The sequence below is a fragment of the Larimichthys crocea genome, chromosome XVIII (assembly GCF_000972845.2).
Source record: "Larimichthys crocea isolate SSNF chromosome XVIII, L_crocea_2.0, whole genome shotgun sequence".
Classification (NCBI taxonomy): domain Eukaryota; kingdom Metazoa; phylum Chordata; class Actinopteri; family Sciaenidae; genus Larimichthys; species Larimichthys crocea.
Window position 1 is genome coordinate 6,965,927 of NC_040028.1, and position 21,974 is coordinate 6,987,900.

The 21,974-nt window shown below is 40.6% G+C and overlaps 1 protein-coding gene across 6 annotated transcripts in view; it reads right to left on the reverse strand.

Moving 5' to 3' along the window:
• myo1b (myosin IB) overlaps positions 1 to 21,571 on the reverse strand; it is a 53,624-nt gene extending 32,053 nt beyond the window's left edge. For 2 of the 6 annotated variants that reach the window (XM_027290970.1, XM_027290973.1), the window contains exons 1-3: positions 21,271 to 21,570; positions 12,957 to 13,103; positions 9,938 to 10,053 (exon numbers count right to left, since the gene is read on the reverse strand). In XM_027290970.1, coding sequence (XP_027146771.1) covers positions 9,938 to 10,053; positions 12,957 to 13,082 — 242 coding nt within the window. In that variant the 5' untranslated portion in view covers positions 13,083 to 13,103; positions 21,271 to 21,570. Of the gene's footprint in view, positions 1 to 9,937; positions 10,054 to 12,956; positions 13,104 to 21,270 lie in introns of those variants that run through there. The other 4 variants (XM_027290972.1, XM_027290971.1, XM_027290969.1 and 1 more) reach the window with 3 other exon arrangements.
• Positions 21,572 to 21,974: the final 403 nt, after the last annotated feature.

Here is a 21,974-nt window from a genome sequence, read left to right on the forward strand (position 1 = left end):
AGCTGGGTGTGCGGGGTTAGGCTGGGATAAGGCCTTGGACCATAAGTGCTGCTTGGCACCTCCCCTTCACATCTGCCTGCAGGCTGTAATTTGGGCTTGCACGTGGCAGCGGTGAACACAAAGCCACACTGGCATGAGGTAAGCAGTAGAAAATAGCCTAGTCAGTTGTTTTTACTACCATCCTCTGGTAACTAGGGCACCGGAGAAGATGATGGGCCTGCAGTGTGTGACCTGAATCTTAAACAGGGTGGAGTGCTTCAAAGGCAAATGCAGCACACTTTAAAAGTTGTGATTTGTAGACGCTAATGAAGCTGTAATGTACGGGCTGGAGCACAGCCCACCCAGCTACTGGAAGATGACAGGACTTTTGCAAACAATAATAATCTTTCTCAGAGGATGTTAGCCATGCCCTCATACTGACAGGCAGCACATTTACATTTTTTTTTAAGTACAACTTTGTTCAGTTCCCAAACCCTGAACTCTATTCAGTACTTTGATGCTAAATTCAGCTAGGTTTCTAGTATGTGTTTGAATGAATGGGGGAGGGGTGATGGGGAGGAGGGGGAGTAGTACAGTAGTCTGTGATCTCAGTGTGATCTGGTTCCTCCAGGGGCCACAGGAAATCCGCCTGACTCTGATGGAGTAGCCAAGGAAGCAACTCTTTCCTGATGCTTTATGACCAGGTGGAAGAGTGGGTGGCTGTTGCAAAAAAACACACATGCATCCACAAACTCAGTACAGTGGCACGCATTCAGAGATTGTAGGCGAGCCTGCTAGTGTAGGTGGGCAAGGAGCAGATACACAAATACAGCCAAAGATCTTGGTGGTTATGGGGAAGATTGGCACACAGGGCAAGAATCTATCCAACACGAGATCACAATTACATTTAAAAAGAGCACATCTTACAAGGTGAAATAAAGAACTGCATCAAACTCTCTAAATTAAAAGCACAGAGTGAAGTACTGCTGCCATGCAGATCTCTAATTTATTCAACACACACTGGAGTTTGCCTTAGAGCTCTGCTAAATTACTCATTGATACTACCCCACCCATACATCAAACTTTGAGGGGGTCCAGGGCTTTAATTTACTTTGCTGCAGAGCAATTTAGTGTTCCATAGCAGGAGGAAAAAAACACAGGCTCTAGTTGTTTGTCTGATCCTTGGAAAAGCAGGAAATAAGCTGAGTAAGGTAGCAAAACATCCTCAAAGCAATACCCAAACAAAGACCTGTCTGAGCCTCTTTTAGCAGATTTGTGTGAATCGCCATTCAAAATTCAAAAATGACTCCCAATTGTCAGCTGTTAAAAGGGATAAAAGGAGTTGACCAAATTGGCTGAGTCATGAGATTTTATACAATGATAAATGACGAAGGCTTTGTGCTTTTGGCGAGAAGATATAGAAAAACATACTTAAGGAAAAAAATACATAGCCACATGTGCTCAGCCACAGACAGGATGATGGAAAAAGAGCAGCGAGATGTCTTTTTATAGCCCAGAAAGCACCAGCTCTGTCAGGTTTGAGGACTTCCTCTCTTCACCCTGCTCTCCATGTCGTAGCCTTTCAGTGTGGCAGAGTTTCTGGTCACATCAGGGCTCTCTGTGACTTTGCAACATAAAGAACACATTTTGACACTGAAGCATAGTCTGGCTGACATATAGTGACCATCTGACCTTTGGTTAAACAATCTGTACTAGATTTGTGTGACGATTTCTCCTTGAATGACTGCTCAACATTTGCCCAAAAAGGAGCTTAAAAAAAGAAGAGTTGCTCTTTGAATCTACGGCAGGAATGTTTTCAACATATCACATTTTATATTTTATATGTACATATGGATTAACTACGACTCACCTTAAAAGTGGATAACGTCTCATCTTTATACACACTTTTGTTTGGAAAAACTGTGTAATCTTTGAGCCCCACAAGCATTTGCAACACCCCATACACACAAAAAGAAAGCTCCATAGAAATAAAATGTTATGCCTCATTTAGTACAAGATCACTTGGCATGTCTTCAAGGCAGAGCAAAGGCCTCGGGCTGACCATGTGGCCTACTGAGTACATTCAGACAACAGATATAGTCATTGTGGGTCTGACCAACAATTTAATGTTGGTCCCACATCGGCACCACAGTCACACCTTCTCTAGCTCTACACCAGAAAAAGGAGGAGGCAGCAGACTGAGAAGCTTTGGTAGAAGGGAATAAAGCAATCAAGGGGTTCGTTTTCCAGAGCCAAAATAAACCGTTTGCAATGAAATATTACAGTTAAAAAGGGTTTAAGCGAAAAGACCCTGGTTCATAAGATGTAAGAAAGCTGAAAGTATTTCAACTTTTGCAAAAGTCAGTCAAAGCACTGACATCACACAGCAGCATTTTAAAGCTGCCTTGGCTGAAATAAAAGGTCATCATAATCAAAGTCAAACATCTCATCTCCATGTCACATGACTTTCAACATTACATATAAACCTATCTATTCTTTATTCTCATTTACTTAACTGCATCTTAATCTTGCTGAAACATGATGCATGTAAATTGCCCAAGCCTCAAATTTCCATGCAAAAAGCTAGCTTGGCACTATAGATTAAACACCATAACCCCGCTACGATGTCTGGGAAATTATATTCCCAGTAGCATTTACAGTCTTTCTATGTAATGCCGACCTGACCGTTTGGGAGGTTTTGGCCAAATATCCACAGCCAGTTGAATCCTCAATCCAGACAAATCAGTTCCAAAAAAAACACTGACAGCTTGTTTGATTTCATGCGACCAATCAGATGATGCCTCACCATCACTACAGAGCAGCCACACAGTAAAAACAGCTCTTCAGCAGTACCACAGCAGGAGGCCTCCACCACTTTCCATATTATACTGCTTCAACTACAGTAGGCTACTGATGTGTATCACCAAAGGCTCAAAGACGTGCAAGTAAATCAAAATAGACCAAAAAAAAGATGATTTGGACCTAACAAAACAATACAAATGTTTTGGTTTGTTTGTGCAGATAATAGTTAGCTAGCACCTTATTACTGTCAAAGATATAGGGTCCCATGTTGGAATAATATTCTACACAACTGATATGTGTCTTATCCATTTCACTTATCTTGGTATGTCCCTTGTGGGTTGTTATGCAAGCTGTGCACACACAAAAAAAATAAAAATACATGATACCAATTGTTCTGTATGAATAGATAGAATTTACAACAGTTCTTGGTCGGTCACAGACTAAAAAAATCTATTAAATTAAATGATGTGGTCACAGAAGCAATAAATGACAAAGCAGGCCATGTTTAACCAGCAGTAGATACATTATGTTTGAAGAGAACAGAGGAATTTATAACCTTCCTTTATTAATGATTGCCACTAGGCTTAATGAACTCAGATACTAGATGTTACCAAACAGAACCTGGTTCACACTGAAGTTCAACATGCAAAACGGCACAAACCCTGAAGTAGAAATAAAATTGTAATTCATTTCTTAACTAGTATCTGGGCTCTATGACAAGTTCAAGCTTGTATTATAATAATCACAGCATTATTATACGTGTTTATGAAATATAGCCTTTTTCCTGGCATGGGGAGTGAGGGGAATGATATGCAACAAAAGTCCTGGTCCAATCTTGAACCAGGACAGTGTGGTTACTATATGTGCCAAGGGAAAGCCATCACCAACAAACTGAAAGATGTGTGTATGTAACAGACCAAATTTCGTGTGAGAGCTCTGCCTGTATACACAAATAATTGATTATAAAAGGTTGCATTATCCAATATAAGACATTTGCATTTTATTCTTGGTTTGAAGAGGTGGGTGGAACACACACACACACACGCACACACACTTCATCTCTCTCGGTTCACAGAGCTCACCATTACGCCAACACACAAGCTGGAGAGGACTCACTCTACCCACCTGAGTCAAAATGCCATTTCAACAAGTGCCCACTTAAATCTACCTACGTACAGGTTTTGTGCTGCAGCTCATGTAGGCCTCCTTGAAAATAGTCGTTTTTATATAATAACAAAACAGTGTACATGTGGAATAAAGCTTGTTACCAAATAACAGTGCAACTGCAGCTGTAATGGATTAAAAAAAGGGGGGGTACGAATGAATAGATCCAAAAAGATGTGTTTTTTTTAAATGGAGATGTGCCTGTCCATGAATCATACCTTTTATCTGGCAGTGAGAAACAACACACCAAATAAAGCCTCCTTATATTTTATATATATTTATTTGGGGCACCACAGTTGTAGGCCGATTTGAGTGAACTGACCAAATACATTCTCCATTTTACAGTAAATGCGAAATTTACAACGTTATTGCCTATGTTCAAACTGACAACACTGCAAAGACAAACACTGCTAATGCCATGATGCAGTAAATGGCTCCAAAGTCCAGCCTATCCACAGAAAGAGCGTTAAGTTATCACTGGGCTTTTATCCTTATCCAACATCCTGCATGTAAAACGACACCCAGTGATGCTTAAGGTCTATTCATCAGATTTGAAATGAATCCTAAAACAACTAAATGGGTAGTTGGGAGTTTTGTGTTGCACAACATAATATAATTTGCTCTCAAGCTTGGCAGCGGTTTGATACAAAGATGCCAGTTTGACAAACGCTAAACACTACTACTTATTCATACACGGCTGTTCTTGCACTGGGGAATTTAGCTAAATACAGGACCTACTGCAAAAACCACAGTTCAATGCAAAGGGTCGTGGGAAATCGGATAACCCGTTTAGAAGCACCACATAGTTATAATGTATGCACGCATTATGTAGGACGAGATTGCATAGAGCGAAAGCTTCTGGTGCGATGTAGATCAGGCAGGCACTCAGTACAATTACTTCACTCCCACACAAGACCAATCTGTGCATTACAACGGAGCAATACTGTAATTGTATAAGAGCAAAGGTAAAATCTTGACCAAACCGAGTACTTCACGTGACCTCATGATACATGAGGCATTGCACAGACACACAAAAATGAATCAACCACTCAGTGGTATCTCTCAATGCCAAAACTCTACAATAAAGCAGATTTCACAGTCAAGCAGTCATAGCCATGTGCACGACAGCTGACATCCGCCTTGTACGGGGGCCTCTTTGCTCCATTAGCCAGTCGTGATGCCCCCTGTAGCAAATGCTCTAGTGGCACAAGGTATTGAGCGCTGAGAGCATCGGGGGTCTCACTACCTCATTAAACATTGGGGAAATACGATCCTACCCTAGAGACACAGAGCTAGTGGCCTACACACACACACACACACACACACACACACACACACACACACCTCTCAATCTGTGCCTGGCTTGGGTGGCAAGGGACATACAATAGATGACTCCAGGCCATCTGTAATGCTGCTGTGCATAGAGAAAGGCCACTTATTAGTTCATCTCTAATGCTACAAAAGTGTGTAGAGGAGGGAAACACCTGCCAGTTAATTATGAGGCGCCTCATCTGGGCAGAGAGCAGTTTGCTAAATTGGCCGGCTGAGAAAATTATGGACACATGAGTGGCCCTCAGATGGCTTTTCATTCAGATATCTTCAAATGTAAACTAATTAAATGTCTTACAAATTTCCATTCAGAAATATTGGACTGAATGGTGCAATTTCTGCATTTAATTTTCATAGCTATGGATATGTATTATTTTTGGAATAATGCGTCTGTCCCTACAAATTAGAGTACTGTTGTTTACAATTGCATAACAAGCTTGCCGTCATGCTTGTGTGACCTGTGTTCTCATTGATGCCTTGAAGTCTTTGTTTTGTTGTTTTAGTCTTCCGGAAATTATTTCTTCTTCAATTTAAAATCTTTCACATCTGACTTTTTCTTAAGTCATCAATACATATGGCTCTGGTTTCTGGCCTAGGCAAGAGCCACTGCTTGTCGTCAATAACTTAATTAAGATGAAACTTAACAGGCAATTAGTCCACAAACAACTTTAGAGATGGAGGACCAGCTGCAGCTCTCCCTCAAGTTGATGTTGCACACACACACACAGACACATCTCCATTTGTCTGGGGAGTACAAGAGCAGGTGTGAAACAGATGAGCACCTGCACATACACAGACTGGTCCTACACAAAAGCACTGCGATACATACACAAGGCATTTCAGACATCCTTGGAGACACACACACACACACGAGGAGCCAATGATGATGCGACAGCTTTAATCAACAGCAACACGTTTTACAAAACAAATTCAGCTCAGGCACCTTTTCCCGACTTTAATTAATAACGTGAAGATACATTACTCTTTAGTCTTATCAGAGTGCTACAACTACAACAACACCAAGTTTGATAATGAATGAACATTCATACAGAGTGTCCCATGTGCTCTGAGGACAGATAGGATAGGCCAGTGATTGTTTTAGTGCAAGACGACGCAAGGTGCTGCTGATCGACACATTTGTGTTGTTGACACAGTGTGTGTGGCTTCATACTGGTTTCCGAAAAAGAGATCTAGGAGTTGAGCAGTTATCTATTGCTTGTTAATTGCTCGGTAAATTATCTCTGCAGCAACATTAAGGTGAGAAATTCTATTAAAGCCACAAGCTTTAATAGAATTGCAACATCATTCAATGCTGTTTTGGTTTAAGAAGGAGATTATAGTTAAAATATTGTCATAATTTAATTTATTGTAAAATGTGAAAATATGATATGATTTTTCCCCTCTCTCTGTCTCACAGCAAGTCAACAGGGCTTCAGATACATAGCTCTCTCATAGATCTTTAGGGGCTACGTCCAAACACCCCATTGACTGATGCAACGTGTTTACAGCTGCTGATTTTATACTGCTGAAGTGTCGATTGAGGATCAAACACAGGAAGAGGAAGATTCCTAGAGACCCCCTGTTGTTACCTTAATTAAAACCCAACACTGATCCCCTTCAGTCACTGTTGTGATAATGCCCTTCAGACAGCTGAAGCTCAGCCATAAAAAAAAAAAAAAAACTGGTGAAAAAAGAAAAATGTTTTTTGGTGTGGAAACATCACAAGGAAATTGATTTTTTTTTTAAGTTATTGACTGGAATCTCTGTGTCTTCTTTCAAAAAGTATGTGGTAGTGTGCCTTATTAGTCTCTTCTGTGGTCAAATGAATTTGCTTGCAGACATAATATGGCTGAATATTTCTTGTGTTGCTTGCAAAATTGTGTTGTTTATCTACCCCTTCAACCAAATTGTCATATTTGTTACATCTTCTGTCATTTCAGTATACCGGATAGTCACAGATTTGGTTTGGTTTTCTTTGCCTTGCTGAAAATTCAAATAGAGCATACTTGACGACTTCTGAGAGTGTCTGCCTCTGAAAAATGCCATAGAAAATACAAGTCCAAACTTGTAAAAGGCAGAATATGGCAAGGCTGCTTTTTAACTTTAACATATTTCCTTTAAGTCAAGTATTGCCTAGTACATCTATTTACTATTCCCCTTGTACTATTACTGTGGCTTTACATAAAGAGACAGAAGATAAGTGAGAGGTCTAACAGGGAAAAATGAAAAATAGCGATTTGTTTGTGTTTACGTTTAGTGATAAATACTTACTACGCTGATTTGAATACCAGTCAAGTCAAATGTATTCAAATTACAACATCTAAATGTGTTTCCAAAGCACAACTATTCAACTGCTTCTGGGTTTCCATATGCGTTTAAGGGAAATTCTGACATACTGGGAAATACACTTATTTGTGTATTTTTTTTTAACAGAGAGTTAGATGAAATGATCAGATATGAATTTCCCATGTGCTCAGTACACAGGTAGCCTGATGTTAGTTTATCACAAACTGTGGGAGCAGGTCGACTCGTGCCTTCTAACATCTCCAATAATAATAATCAAATAAATGAGACAATAATATAGTGTCAGAGTGACCAAAGCTCGAATGCAGGACAAATAGTCTGAACTGTGATAAAAGTAGAGCCATTCTGTTTGCTAAAAATGACATTGGGTTGAGAATAACTGTGCCAATACATTTAACAGGACTGAGGGTTTAACATTGCTTGAGGACGATCAATGCAAATCCACAAAGCATGGTCCAGATGGCCTGACCGGAGGATTAAGATCAATTTATGTAGCATGTTGAAACAATCTGCCTTTGAATGCCATTTTAGGTATTGTACAAGAGCCTGTCCTAATAAAAACAGGGCTTAATTTCTTTACTTAAAGACTAATGGTGAGATGATTTAACATGTTTAGAAGTACATTACAGTCAATTGAAATAATTTCTTTTTGGTTATGTAACAAACTCATCCATCACTAGAGATGCTGAGGCACGTTGCAGGCTTTTTTTAAATATATTTGATGCTTCAGTTTGGACATTTATTTTCTTGTTGTGTGTCCTATTTCATCTCGTCTCTGGCCTCTGGTCAAAGGTAAAATATCTTGGTCACTCTGGTGCATCAGCCAGATCACTTGAAATGACTCAGGCAAGTAGTCTCATGCAAATAAGGCAAAACCTATTCTCCTGAAACACCAAGCACATCTGTCATCTCTTATTCCATCCTATAGAGCTAGCAACTGCGAAGAAAAAGGACGGTATCTACATTCTTACATGTTTATCTCAAACAAATGTTTCATACTTTCATCTCTGTCTTTTTAAGGCAGTTTTTCAGTTCATGTCAGTGTGGTATGAAAATGATCTTTGACAAATGGCTGGCTGTTTAGCCTTTAGCCTCCGGTAAGTGTCCAAATTATCTTGTGCTATTGCAGTTAAGAGCAGAGAGCATTTTTGAAAATGCACTGCCAAACAGAAACGTTTTCTAAATGTTCCAATATTAACCATCCTTAGATTATCTTTCTAATGACATATGATCTAACATCTCTGCAAACACACCGTGTTTTCCTGGAAGTTAAAGCAACAAGAGGGGGAAAAGGCCAAATAAAGCACACCGTTACCTAATAATAAAATAATGGATTTCTCTGGGTTTGAAAATTGTTGGAAACATTTAGGATAGACAATACAAGTACACAGCTCAACAAAACACATAACATGGTGGTGGTATTTGAACACTGTTATGTTAAAATATTAGCCACCTGGTCTGTCCTATGACTGGCTTACATCAGTGCGCAGCCAGAAAATGTTCATGGTTAATTCTCTGTCCCAGCTTTAAGCCAACAAAAGCACATGGTGAGGAAAGAATGTTTTCTTTTGTTTGGATTTGTTAAATAAAGGTTATCACTCAACAGGTAAATCAGGATATCTCCCAAAAACCTGATGCATTCCTTTATAACAATGCACTGAGTAGCAGACCATGACAAAACCTCCTTGTACACACCGATAGTCCCTACTAGTATACTAAAAAGAAAAGAGGGGAGAGACGGGCACTGAAAAACAAATAGGGGCATACCAGTCTGAAGATGTGTCATGCCAGCTCTGTATAGCCGGCTGTAAAGTAAAGCCAAAGAACTTGCTTTTGTCTGCAGGGAGTATGTCTGTTCTGGGACAAGGGCACTCTTGCTCTTTCAGTCTGTGTCTCTGAGGGGTTTTGCTGCAGCCTAGAGACACAGCAGGCTAATTGACGAGTGCTGCGCTTTGTTTTATCTTGGCAGCCTAACAGAAATGCTGATTTAATGTTGCCAATGGACAGATGGCATGCCACAATGCTGAATGGCCAGCAGAAGCACCAGACTGACTCTCCATACAAGAGCTAGTGTCCGTCTGATCTCAACCCCCCCCAAAACCTTACCACCTCATTAGTCACTGGGTCCAAATTCATAATCCTTGCAGAGGTTTGCAACACACTGTATCTTCAACAGACAGATGTGAGTTCATGCCCCATACAATATTCAGACGAACAAAGCCTTGAAAAACACTTTTGTGAGGTGCCAACCAAATTTAAAACCCTCACTGTTGAACTTTAAGTGTTTGTGCCTTAAGCAAGGCATGAAATTTACAGAAATACTAGTCGGTTTTGGAGAGGATGTGGGAGACAAACTCACATGTGTGGACTAAGCTCATAGAAGTTCCTGTTGCGATACTCCTCCACTTTGTCTGGCGTGTAGATGGGCAAGGACCTGTAGGGGTTCATGGAGATCACCACACTGCCGATGTAAGTCTGGAGGGAGAAGAAAAACAGTTGGTGTGAATCCATGTGGCGTGGTGTATGTATATAAATTTTCTGTTTTTCACAGGCTGACAGGAGCACTGTTTAACATCTTGTCCTCTCATCCGTCAGTTTGGATGTTAATTGTTAAGTCAAAATGGGAGGAATTCTGTCTCTGTCAGCTTTTCTCAGCTGGGTATTTTTAATGCATTGTTGAGGCATGCAATGCCTGAAGTGTAGACATGTAAAAACAAGGAAAAGTTTATGGAATCTATGGGCTGGGCAGTCAACACAGACTGCAAAGAGGTCAAGGTGCTAACAGAGGGTGTTATGGTCCAAGTGTATGCCCAAGTATTCATGCTGCCATAGATTGAAAAAAGAATGACCTTTAGGTGAGCTGCGTGCCATTAAATTACCTCAATGCTGTGTAATATTATTAAATCGAAGATATCTAATATGTCTGCAGCAGGTTTTTAAATCAAAACTCTGTTTCACATTTTTACATAAAAAAGCACTTTTATGTAACATTCACACAGGTCCTGTTCAACAGATAACACTTGTCAGATATTTCTGAGAACGAATGTAACCAGCCATCACCATAATCATCATCCTCCTACGCTCAAAACAAAGCCCAGATAGCACTTTCAAACATAAACCTGAAATATTTTTTCTTTGCTTTCCATGGTAATGGCTGTTGCATAACCCACTCTGACAAGAGTGGATCATGGCCTTCTCTGTGGCATTGCCACAACCTCCCACAGTCTCCTGTTCAATAGCCCACCGGAGGCAAACTGAGTCCTTTTCAAGTGCAGAGGGCGGGTACAAAAGAGAAAGTGTGTGTGCAATGTAAACAAAGTATCATGTGTTAATGATGGGCTCAGAAGCAGAAAGAACAAAACACATTTCCACATCATAGAGACAATCACAAGTTGCAAGGGACTTTCATGAATCTTCTGACAGATCATATCATAAAGTTACTGCAGCCATGAAACCGCTGTGAACTGAGGGATTTTAAGCCTTTTTGCACAAGATCCAAAAAAGTGTCTATAAACAACCAAAAAGGGTGTAGCTTTATACATATTAACCTACACTATCAAATGTGGTGCAATGTTTTTTTATGCATTTCTATTTCTTTTTTTCCTTCCTGCTATTTTCCCACTACTAAAATGATGTAGTATGACAACAATCTTTTGACCATTTCCAGCAGAGCTTGATAATGTGCACAGACTCACTCTAGCCATGCTGTTCAGGTAGTTGGTAATTTTCTGCTGCATGTTTTATTTTACATTTCTACACCTGCTGCCCTGCTTGTTACAAAACTCCATCTGTTCAGTCACTAAAATTATGGCAACTTGGACGATATACCACATGCCCAAAAAGTTAAATTACCTATTTTTTTGGCACTCGGCTTTTAAAGAAAAGGCAGTATGACAGTTTGGAAATGTGTGTACAACACAGAAAAGATAATATGTCTAATTTGGCAAGTGCTTTAATCTTGGGTTATGGTTAATTAAAAAACAAATGCAATTTTGTGTAAAACTTATGCAAGTGTCTTGCACTCTTCATCTGTCATGGAAAGCCTTTAAACATGACTTATACTTGGAATTGGTAGTGATCATCCTGTTATAGTTTTCATGTACAGCACCTAATGCTGCAACTAACAATGCAGAGCTAATGGGTCAAAAGGTTAAGTGAAGAGTTAAACTTGTGAAACACTCATTGATTCTTTTTTGGTCAAAAAAGAAAAATGAGTTGGGCGTAGTTAAGAGGGTGATTTTCATTCTCTTTGATTTTCCACAGAGTTATTGGATACACGATGCGCTGTCCCTCTGGAAAACAAAGCCATGTTTCTTCTGCTGTGAGCTGTCATATGATAGTTTGGGGTGGGGGTTGGGGCCATTTGTAAGGAATGATGCCACATGAGGGAAAAATACATTCACATGCAAGGATTGTACACCACAAATTTATTGGATAAGTACAGGCTTCAGCACTTTTCCTGGTCATCACTCTTGAGGTGCAGCTTACGCCACAAAAAAAAAAAAAGCTTCCATTATGTACTTTGAACCATGTGATTTACCTTTCCATGAAGATGCCATTTTTACTTTCACTTCATAGACAGTCAGTACTAAATTAAAAAAGGTTATACCAGAAATATTACAGAGCATATATATTACATAAATAGTTTTAGAAAAGGCACAACTGTGCATATTTCTAGCTTCACAACATTTAGGTCAGCACCACACAGGAAATAAAAAAGTTCTGAGCTTATAGTTTTGGACAGAAAATTGAGGGCATTTGAAATATGAAGACACCATTCCCATTCCTCAGCAGGATGTGGGCTGCATCTCGACAAAATATCTAGCGCGCGCCACTAAAGCAATCATCGCTATATGAGGTGACATCATCCCTTGGGCTCTGAGCCCTGTGAGCCAACAGCAGCCAGAGCAGAGCTGTAATCATCTTGGCTGACGTCTTGAGCAGCCAACCTGCAGAGGAGAAAACCATGGAGCATCACAGCACAAAGCACCAGAACCAATTGTCTGATGCTGGCTTGATAGTTCAACAACCCCCCATCCTCTTGAGATAGACAACCAGGCATCCAGTCTCTTCTTGTCCCTGAGCTCTGGATTTCATGCCCCATTTAAAGGCATCATCTACATTCCTTGGTTATGTGATTTATTGATTGGCTGGTAACTGTGGTCTCTGTATCTATGCCACCACCATAGCCAGTAGGCTGAATGAGTGAAAGGAATGGAGGAACAATAGAGGTCCTTAGGGAGGGCCATTTACACCAGTCTTTGGAGGCAGGGATGAGCAGAAAATATTCACACAACACAATATTGTTATACTGCTCCTTGAATGAGCTTCAGTTATATTAATGAAATCATTATTTGAAGATAAAATGACAGACTTACGTAGATCTCATTGTGGTCAAAGCGGTTCCTCAGGTTCTCAAGGAATGAGTCTTCAGAGAGGGGTTCTAGGAGGACCATGTCGCCAACCCCAATCATGTTATCTAGAAGTGACGTCTTCACCTCCATTTTGGCTGCAGGTGTCCCCCCCTGGACAGAAATACACAAGAAGGAAAAGATACATCACACATACTGTACATTCAAAAAGGTATCCTGTGGAGTTTTCGACCACTACTACCACTATGACGCAATGTTTCTATGAGTAGGGTCATTTTTGTTTGTATCATGCACCTACACGTGTGCAAGCGGCATTAGTGCCACCGTCATTGGCGTTATTGTTTTCACACCAGTATGCTGATAGACAGGTGGCAGTGCAAATACTCCAACAAACAAAACGAGTCCACAAAGTCACAACAATGCATGATTTCCTTAAAAATGCTATGCTTTGTATATGTTTTAAGGAGGTATAAAACAATGCGTTTTGTCAAGAAACACTGATTACAAAAGGCCATTAGGCCATTATTTTATGTTTCCTGTCCATTATTTGTGAGGTCTCTGGCAACTTTCCAGCATTCCCTGATCAGAACATAAACAGTCCTAAAGTTAGCCAATGCAAATAAACTCTGGGGTGGACATGTTTGTACAGCAGTGGTTTAACTCCAGGGGAGGAGTAGGGCCTTATGATTGGCTCTTCGGTCTTGTTCTCTTGTGACATGTGAGAATGTCCCATAGGCAATTACATAACTAAGGATCTTTGCCATTGACCTCTGGGTGTCTGCACAACTGGAATCTGCTCCTGTTTCAAGGCTTGTTTGAAATAATAATAATTTTTAAAAAATGTGCAAAACAGTTAACTACTTCATAGCTTTGCTTTTACCTCGCTTGCTTGTTGCAGCAATATAATATTTGGGGCTGGTAAAGGATCTGGGTCGGAGTGCACCATGACAAAGACACTGCTAGGGGTGGCAGTTTTCATTCCAGGGTTGCCTCCCTCTCTCCAATGGGACAGTAATCCCAATGCTATAGGGATGGAGATAAAAGAGGGGCCTAGAATACATTCAGGGCCTTGATACGGGGCTTTGCTGTACTAAAAACCCAATGCCTGCTGTTGTGACAAACAATTGAGGCCATGTAGTCATCTACCGTTCCCTGCTTCTTCTTAGTGAGGTCTTTTTTGCATAACCAGAAACAGAAGCAGACACTTGTTGGTACAGAACAAAAATATGACAAAGCGACATATTGATGTGATATGCTTTTCAATAAATAAAGCAGCAGTGAGTGGAACATGCCCTGAAATTAGCCAACATCTGACACTGGCCTGTCTGAGGGGGGAAAAAAACAAAAATTTCCTGCATAGATTAATATCACACAAATATCCAACAGAATGTTCATGTTTGGGGATTAAACACATGGATCAGAGGGTATTACAGTATGTGAGTTGCGGCAACTGGTGTATAGCCAGGACAAGCAGAGTCAAAGCTCCCAACATTTTAGCACAAGCCCCTCTATCAGCCGTCAAAATCAACTTTTAGCAGCAGCTTCAGAGCAGCATGACATTCCAGAAAGAAAAAAACTGATCTCCTGTGTAGACTTCCACGTTACTTTTTCCCCTGGCTTCTGTTCCCCTGCAGGGTACAGTGTTATTGGCCCATAAAGAAGTTGCCTAGCTCTTGGTAGGAGGCAAGACTCAAGTTCCAAAACCACTCACTCTTACACTCAGCATGAAAACAAATCTTTAATGAAAAAAGTTGGACTAAGACAGATGGGGGAGAATGCTGAGAAATGACTGATGTCAGTTTTGCAATTAAAATATTTTTAAAAAGGGGGCTGTAATGCTGCACAGACAGCAACAGCTTGAACTTGACTCAGGGGGATGTGCAAAAACAGGGGAGGCATATTTGCTTACACGACTACCTGCGCCCTCCAGTGAAGTCTGCTACTTTGTGCCTGAAAACTAGTGCAATGTGCTGATCTGATGGCATGGTGCCAAAACATTCCCAGTAACGGCTCGTGTCTACCCCAATGTTTTGGTTGTGTGCAATGTAGTTTTAAAAATCAAGTAGTGTTTTTTTCACCTTCTTTTAACATAGTCGCTGATTCGCTGGAGGGATGAAACAGCAATCAACCTATTTCGAGATGCCGCACCATATGTTTTCTCTCTGCAGGGGTGTGAAGCTGTTGCTTCCCTACAACATTTCAGGTTTCTGTGTGAGCCTCAACAGGTAAGTTTTAGATCATTTTAAATAGATTTCTGGAGAAAGAATTTTAATCAAAAATATATACCCCACATGTGAATACACTCAAATTTACGAATGAATAACCCTCATTGAATACTGACTATGCAGAGCATCAGATAATGTATTCAATAGCCAGGCTCAATCAATACTGCCAATTACAACTAAGCAGTTAACTACTCAGCAAAGGCAAACTGCCTGACACAGACAGAGCTGAAAAGTGCTCAGTGTAGTCTCTGGTATGAACAAATAGGAGTTTAAAGGACATAGTCTGCTCCCCCTCACTGAAAACAGATGAAGCCTGTCGGTGACCTGAGGGAAAACACTATGCATGTGTCCATGTTGCCTGCGTGCCTGTGCCATTCTGACCAACAACATATTGCATCTGTCTGCAGCCTCGATGCCGGATGCCCTCTGTGCCTAACCCACTAGCCCAGATTTGGAGCTGGCTGCTAGGCAGCCAGTGACACAATCCCATTAATAAGAGTTGCTTCCTGCTGCTAACTGTTGTATTGGATCCAAACAGGGGGAATGAGAGAAAACCTGACAGCCTTGATTAATACCCAGGGGATTATCTTCACTGCGGAGTAGTGGAGAGATTAGAAATATAACCAGTCAATATTAGTAATGGTACTTTTTGTTTGCTTAAATGTACACAGGAAGGACAAAAGGTCTATTGCTATAATGATTTCATTTTTCATTAAACATACTCATCTTATCAGTTTAAATCCAAATGACTGTACGATGAACCTCTGGCAAATTACTCTTAGGAAACTGGATTAGAAGAGTCCCGCTTTATCAATCTCTCTGATGCATTTTGCATCATAATTTGATTAAATCCCTCTGATGCATGCAGTAGGTAAGCATCATATGCCCACATGGTTTGGCTGTTATTAATCTCAAATCTAAATCTCGTAAATCAGAGATGTAGCAAACAATTATGGTCAAAAACCCTCATCTGGACATCTGTCACCTTAACTGAGTGCGCTTTCCAAAACCCGATTGACCCCTCGTTAAAGTTTGGCTCATTAAATGCTGACCTAATGTAGCAAAGGCATATGTTTAAAATAAACATATTTCAGATGGCTGGATCTGAATGAACAGCAAAATGGAAAGTGTTTCGAAGGGATTCCCTGGACTTCCTGGTGCAACTATCCTCCATCACTCACCGTCAGCTATCTGCAATATAAATTCAATGCAACACCTGCCGCTGGAACTACGTACTCCCCTCCACCCCCTCCTCCCACTTGGTGTCACACAATATACATTATGCTGGTAGAAATCAACTAGGCCACGCCTTGAATGTCAGCCAAAGGGCACCACATGAGTCACTGTTTTGATGCTACATAAGACATATAGTACAAGTCACAGAATTATATTTTCAAATCAGAGTTTGATCTATAATTCCCACAGATTAAATTGCTGCATTTAGATCAGCCGAGTTGATCAAGAGAAAAAATAAAAACACAAGAGAGTGAGAGATTTTATCATCAAAAGTCTGACAGCGATGGGTGGGCTGGACCTGGGATTTCAATGCATGTAACCAATGTTATGAGACATGCTTTGCTTTCTGCCTCTGATACTGACCTACATTTCCCTGCAAGATCAAGCTACAAGGAAAACATCAAGAAACACCATTAAATGTACATATATTATTTACAAGCCGTAGGCTAAAGCCTCGTGTTCTTTTCTGTTCTTTAGCAAGGAGAAGTCACCGACCAAAAGTCAGCCATGCAGACAGTCGTAGGTGTTTTGTCTTGAGAATGCAAAAAGTGGAGCCAGTAAAGCAGCTGTTACTCATTAGGGCTCCTTAATTAAAAATAAAGCAGGTCAGAGCGGTTATCAACTTGGAAATGGTCGATGTTTTCATCACAATCAACAAAGCAGGCTTACAGTCTACAATGCCATGTGGTCCGTGCGGAATTACAAAAAGGTGGAAATGACAAAAAAGGTATTGTGTGAGCTGCACTGAGATGATTGGCGTCATTTTACCTTGGGAGCAGTTGTTTGAGAACACAGTGGTGTGGCTATGTGCAAACAGATGATAATCAAATCTATTATGCTGCGCAATCGTCTGTAAATTTCCCGCACATCAGCCAGCTTTGTCACGGGGCAGGGGAGTCACAACATCAAAAGGCCGCTGGCAATGACACCAATTTACGCCCTCCCTGATGGGAAGCGACGGGGCATGGGGGCTGCGCCAAAGAGCAGGCCAGGACAGAGGGGACCAGCCTCAGTCCAGAGGCCTCAACACCACTCCAGGTGTGTACAAGAGAGATCTGTACAAGAGTGTTAAAGCAAAAGGTGGGCACACAATTAAAGCGGTAGTTACTCTACTCGTAAGCAGACTAAAAAGTCTCAACAAAGTGAAAATGGTTTTGAACAATGACTGCTATGGACCGGTTTCTGCCTTCTGTCAAAAGTGCACACATTTGCGAATAGCATAGAGTTTTCATGGCACACAACTATCCAGGCTGGTTAAACATAAACCCAAACAAACACTGGGCTTTATTTACAATACGGCTCAAACAGCAGGGAGACATCAAGACCGGTAGATCTGCAAAACATGAGCGTACAGCTGGCAATCAAAATGACAAAGGATGCAACCACCACCGCACCATAATTAATCCACTAAGCATACAAAACCTTGATTGAAAAGAGACCAGACCACTGATAGGAATAACTGTATCGTGTTACTTTTAAGGCCTCTGAGAACATATTTTACTCTATCAGCAATGGGATCCTACAGGACCATAAAATAATTGAACCATTTGAAGAGCTCCGTTAATGTCACTTGACAGATTTCTGTATTTGTTGTGTGTGTGTGTGTGTTTCTTACTGATTTAAAGTGGGTGGGGCTCAGATGGAAAGTGGTGATGCTCCAATCAGGTTTTAGCAATGTGGTGATCAAAGCAGACAGTCAGCAAACCATTACTCTTTAGTGGAGCAGGTCCAACAGAGGAGGTTAAACAACACAACTACTGAGTTATGACGGCTTGCTCCATTTTGCACTCTCTGGCTCTCGGTCCCCTCAAAAGAACAGTCTTGTTTATATGGCTTACTATTGGTCAATGGCGTAAATTTACTCGTCCAAATTGCCCCAAGTTGAGCTTAATGTGAACGTTTTGCAGACTTACTTCGTCCTTGCGAGCTTGTGCTTTTCCATACGGTGACATGTCAAAATGTCTGCCACTGAGACACCGTTTTTAACTTTAATATTTGCTGCATAAATGTGTAATCATTGCAAAAAAAAGTGAAGATTTCAATTTTTCAGTGGCTTTAAAGAATGTGTAACTTATAAGAGTTTAAGTTTGAGCTTCAAGGATTTATTGATTTCCACAAATAGAGCAGAAGTGATTTATACACAATGCATAGACCAAGTGAAAGCTATGAGCCCCTGCCACCAATTTTAACTTTGCATCATAAACCAGGTGGCCATTAACTCTGTACCAGACACCTTTTTGCACTTACAGCTGCAATAATCAATGAGAGGCAATCCTGTAAAATGTCATTAGGAACAGGTCACAAAACATGCTCATATAGTTTTGCAGAAAAACCCAGCCTATGGACTATTTTGTACAATTAATATGGTCAACGCTTTTTCGATCAGCTAACAAATCACTGCGCCCAGGAGAATCCTGCAAGGTTATAATTTTTCACTTATTTTAGTACATGAATATACTCCAGTATAAAATGTTCCCCAGACTGCTCCGCATTAGCAGTTTCAGCATCATCCGCACAACAGGCAGTCAAACACTTGGTCTGGCTTGGTTTCCTATAAGTGAATGGATAAAGCAGCTGTACTGGACTTAACAAATCAACAGTGAGCTGAATCAAAATGTACAGCATTATTACCCCAGCTCCGTAGGGAGACCAGGGGCATAGAGTTTAAGCAGTTAAGTTCAATGGGTGGAAAACATTGTGAGTCAAATGGCACTGGGGAATGTTTTTTTTTGTTTGTTTTTTTTGGGATCATGAACTTAAGGACAATGTGTGAGATTTTTACACATACAGTAAGTAAAGCAGCAGAATCACAAATGAGATCTGGTTTGTCGGTGTTGCTTTCGAAGATTCTCTTGTAAAAGAAGGTGCAAAATCTGTCACTAAAGGCTTTTCATGGTCCGGTCAGTGGAGCTCCACGTGTGTGCTCCCGTCTATCTCTGTTGATGCAGGGCTGACACAGGACACACGCCTCACTACACTAAGCTGCATGGGCAGAAAAGTGCAAACACTACTCATCACCGTGAAACAGGGACTTTGGTCCTTTATACGCATCACATTAGACCACAGAATCTCATGCGACAGTGTTCGTGAAAAGTCTTTTGGTACAAAAAAAAAAAGACATTGATGCAACTAAAAGCAGGCCAGCCAACAAGCTCACACAGAGGAGAGCTACTGGAGTGGCCAACAGTCCCACACAATGTCGTCTTCCAAGTGTGAGCTAAACGGTTGTTACTTTTTCCAGGAGTCTATCGAGCAACTCTGACTGCTTACCACACACTACCTTTCACAGTCATCTTACATCACAGTTTGTTTGATCAGTGCGGGTAATAAAGTTCCCATCTGGTTTCCCGACTGAGACTCTGGCCAACAGAGGCGGGACGTATTTGTGGAAAACCACAAAGAGAAAAAGACACAATCCTTTTTCTTTTTCTTTTTTTCCTTTTTTAAATGTCTTATCTGATCCTCTTGGGATTACCGAGTTCACAAATGGAATTAGGAGTTGAAAAACTGCAGGATTCTAAAAGTAGAGCCAAGCCTAGAAACAGTCTGGCACCAAAAGCAACAAACTAGAACATTTTAAGGATAACAAGACTGCGAGTTTGTAACATGTCCACACAATTCATGTTTTGAATCACTTATGGCCAAAATCTTGCCTGAATGAGGAAGCATTAGGATTTCTATACTAATTTATGGAATTTATGCGTTATGCAAAAGAGTTCATGTCAACGTAAAACTGACATATTTGATTGATGCACTAAAATATAAAATAAGTATGTTGAATCCAGTTAGCATGGCACTGGGTTTTTTTTAATGTGAGCGTGTCTCCAATAATGATTTAGTCTATTTTTATCGACTGCAAAAACAGTGTATCTTAATATTATAACTTTTCCATTATCTATATTTTTCTTCCTAAAAAGGTTTTTCCTCCTTTGATTTTTACAAGTTTCAGTCTGGATCCCTGAGGGGAGAGAGAAAGCAGGTCAACTCTGACAAGAAGGAACTTTGGGGTGTTTCTCAGCGTGGTGAATAGTTTTATTCATGCAGTCCATGCTGAGCAGTAATTTATTCCAGTCAGCAGCATTAAGATTTCTTAAAACCTGTGGCGTAGTGGAGGGTAAACCCACCTTCAGTGACTTTATCCACCTTCAAAGCTGACATTGATCTTGTTCTGTTATACCATAAAACCACAGATTATGGTTTACATAATGTAAGGATATACTTTTTAATGAAATAAGACGGGTGTTTGACTTTGAATGAGGTGGTGGAGGTCAGAGTTTGCTGCTTTTCATTTAGCCCCGCATAAGTGACTAAAACGCCCATTTCACAAAGAACTGTACACTCACACATTGCTCAGTTGTGTGATGATATTTGGTGTTGCTGTGCAGGATATTCTCAATGTGCGCTGTGCCAAACTTTAATAACAGTTTCCTTCTTTAAAAAAAAAAAAATGTATTAGTTGACACATCTGCTACTGTCCTCAGCGTAGGGATCTGCAGTGGTTTGACTCATGAATTACAAAGATGGTGTTTAAACCAGCAGATGTAGGCAATTAGCGACATTAACATTGCCAAATGGCCCTCGGTTTGGATTAAAGACAGAGGGAGCGAAACTAAACTTGGTTATAGTTCTCTCAGTTTTATCCTCTAACCATGAGAAATAGTTCACAAAGAAAGAAAGAAAGAAAAAAAAAAAACCCAACCCCCTCCTGCACGAAGAGGAAGAATGAATGAGTTGGGAAGCAGACGCTCTGAAGACTATGCAAAGTTAACTTTGGAGAAAAGTTGCAGCGAGTGCAACAGTACATAACCCACACGGTAACAAAGGACTCGCAGCAACCTCAGAGAAGATGTCAAACTTGCCTCTTAATCACTGCAAGAGTTGCTCCCTCTCGTCCTAAATCCACTCTGCGGACAAAAGTAAGGATCCCAGAGGTGATTCTCCAAGTGTGGAGTGGCTCCTGAAGCCCCTTTTTTTCCCCGCTGCCTTTGAGTTGAACTCGTATCTTGCTGTGCTGGATGAGGCTGAACGTGGCTCTCATCAGGATCTCAGCACTTTGAATGGAGCTCTGGATGGACTTGAGAGTGAAGGGTCCGCCGGGCGTAGGGAGTGGCTGGAGCGGCGTCTCTGGGCTAGTCCAGCGTCCCCTAATCACCTCCAGCGCGGGGGGGGAGGTGGGGCTGTGATGCTTTCAAATGTTGTCGGAAAGATTGGTGGTTAATTTTTTTTTATTTAATCTTTTTTTTTTTGTCCATATGGAGAAGTCTTCCTGAGTGATCACTGTTATTATGTGGAAATGCAAAGTGTTTATCAAACACCAGACTTTTTGGTATTTAAACCACACATCCATTATGCTTAACCCCGACTTTCCGTAAATTAGAGGTTAGTTTTTTTTTCTTAATAATGCATTGAGACTTTCTGCAAAATGAATGACTGAATTTCAGAGGTGGACTGATCATAAATAATGCAATTTTAGGCTTAAAAAACGTATTTAATCATGTTTGAAGAAGTTCATGAAGTTAGAACTCTGATTTACGAGGTAAAATTTAACGCAACATTAAAGTCT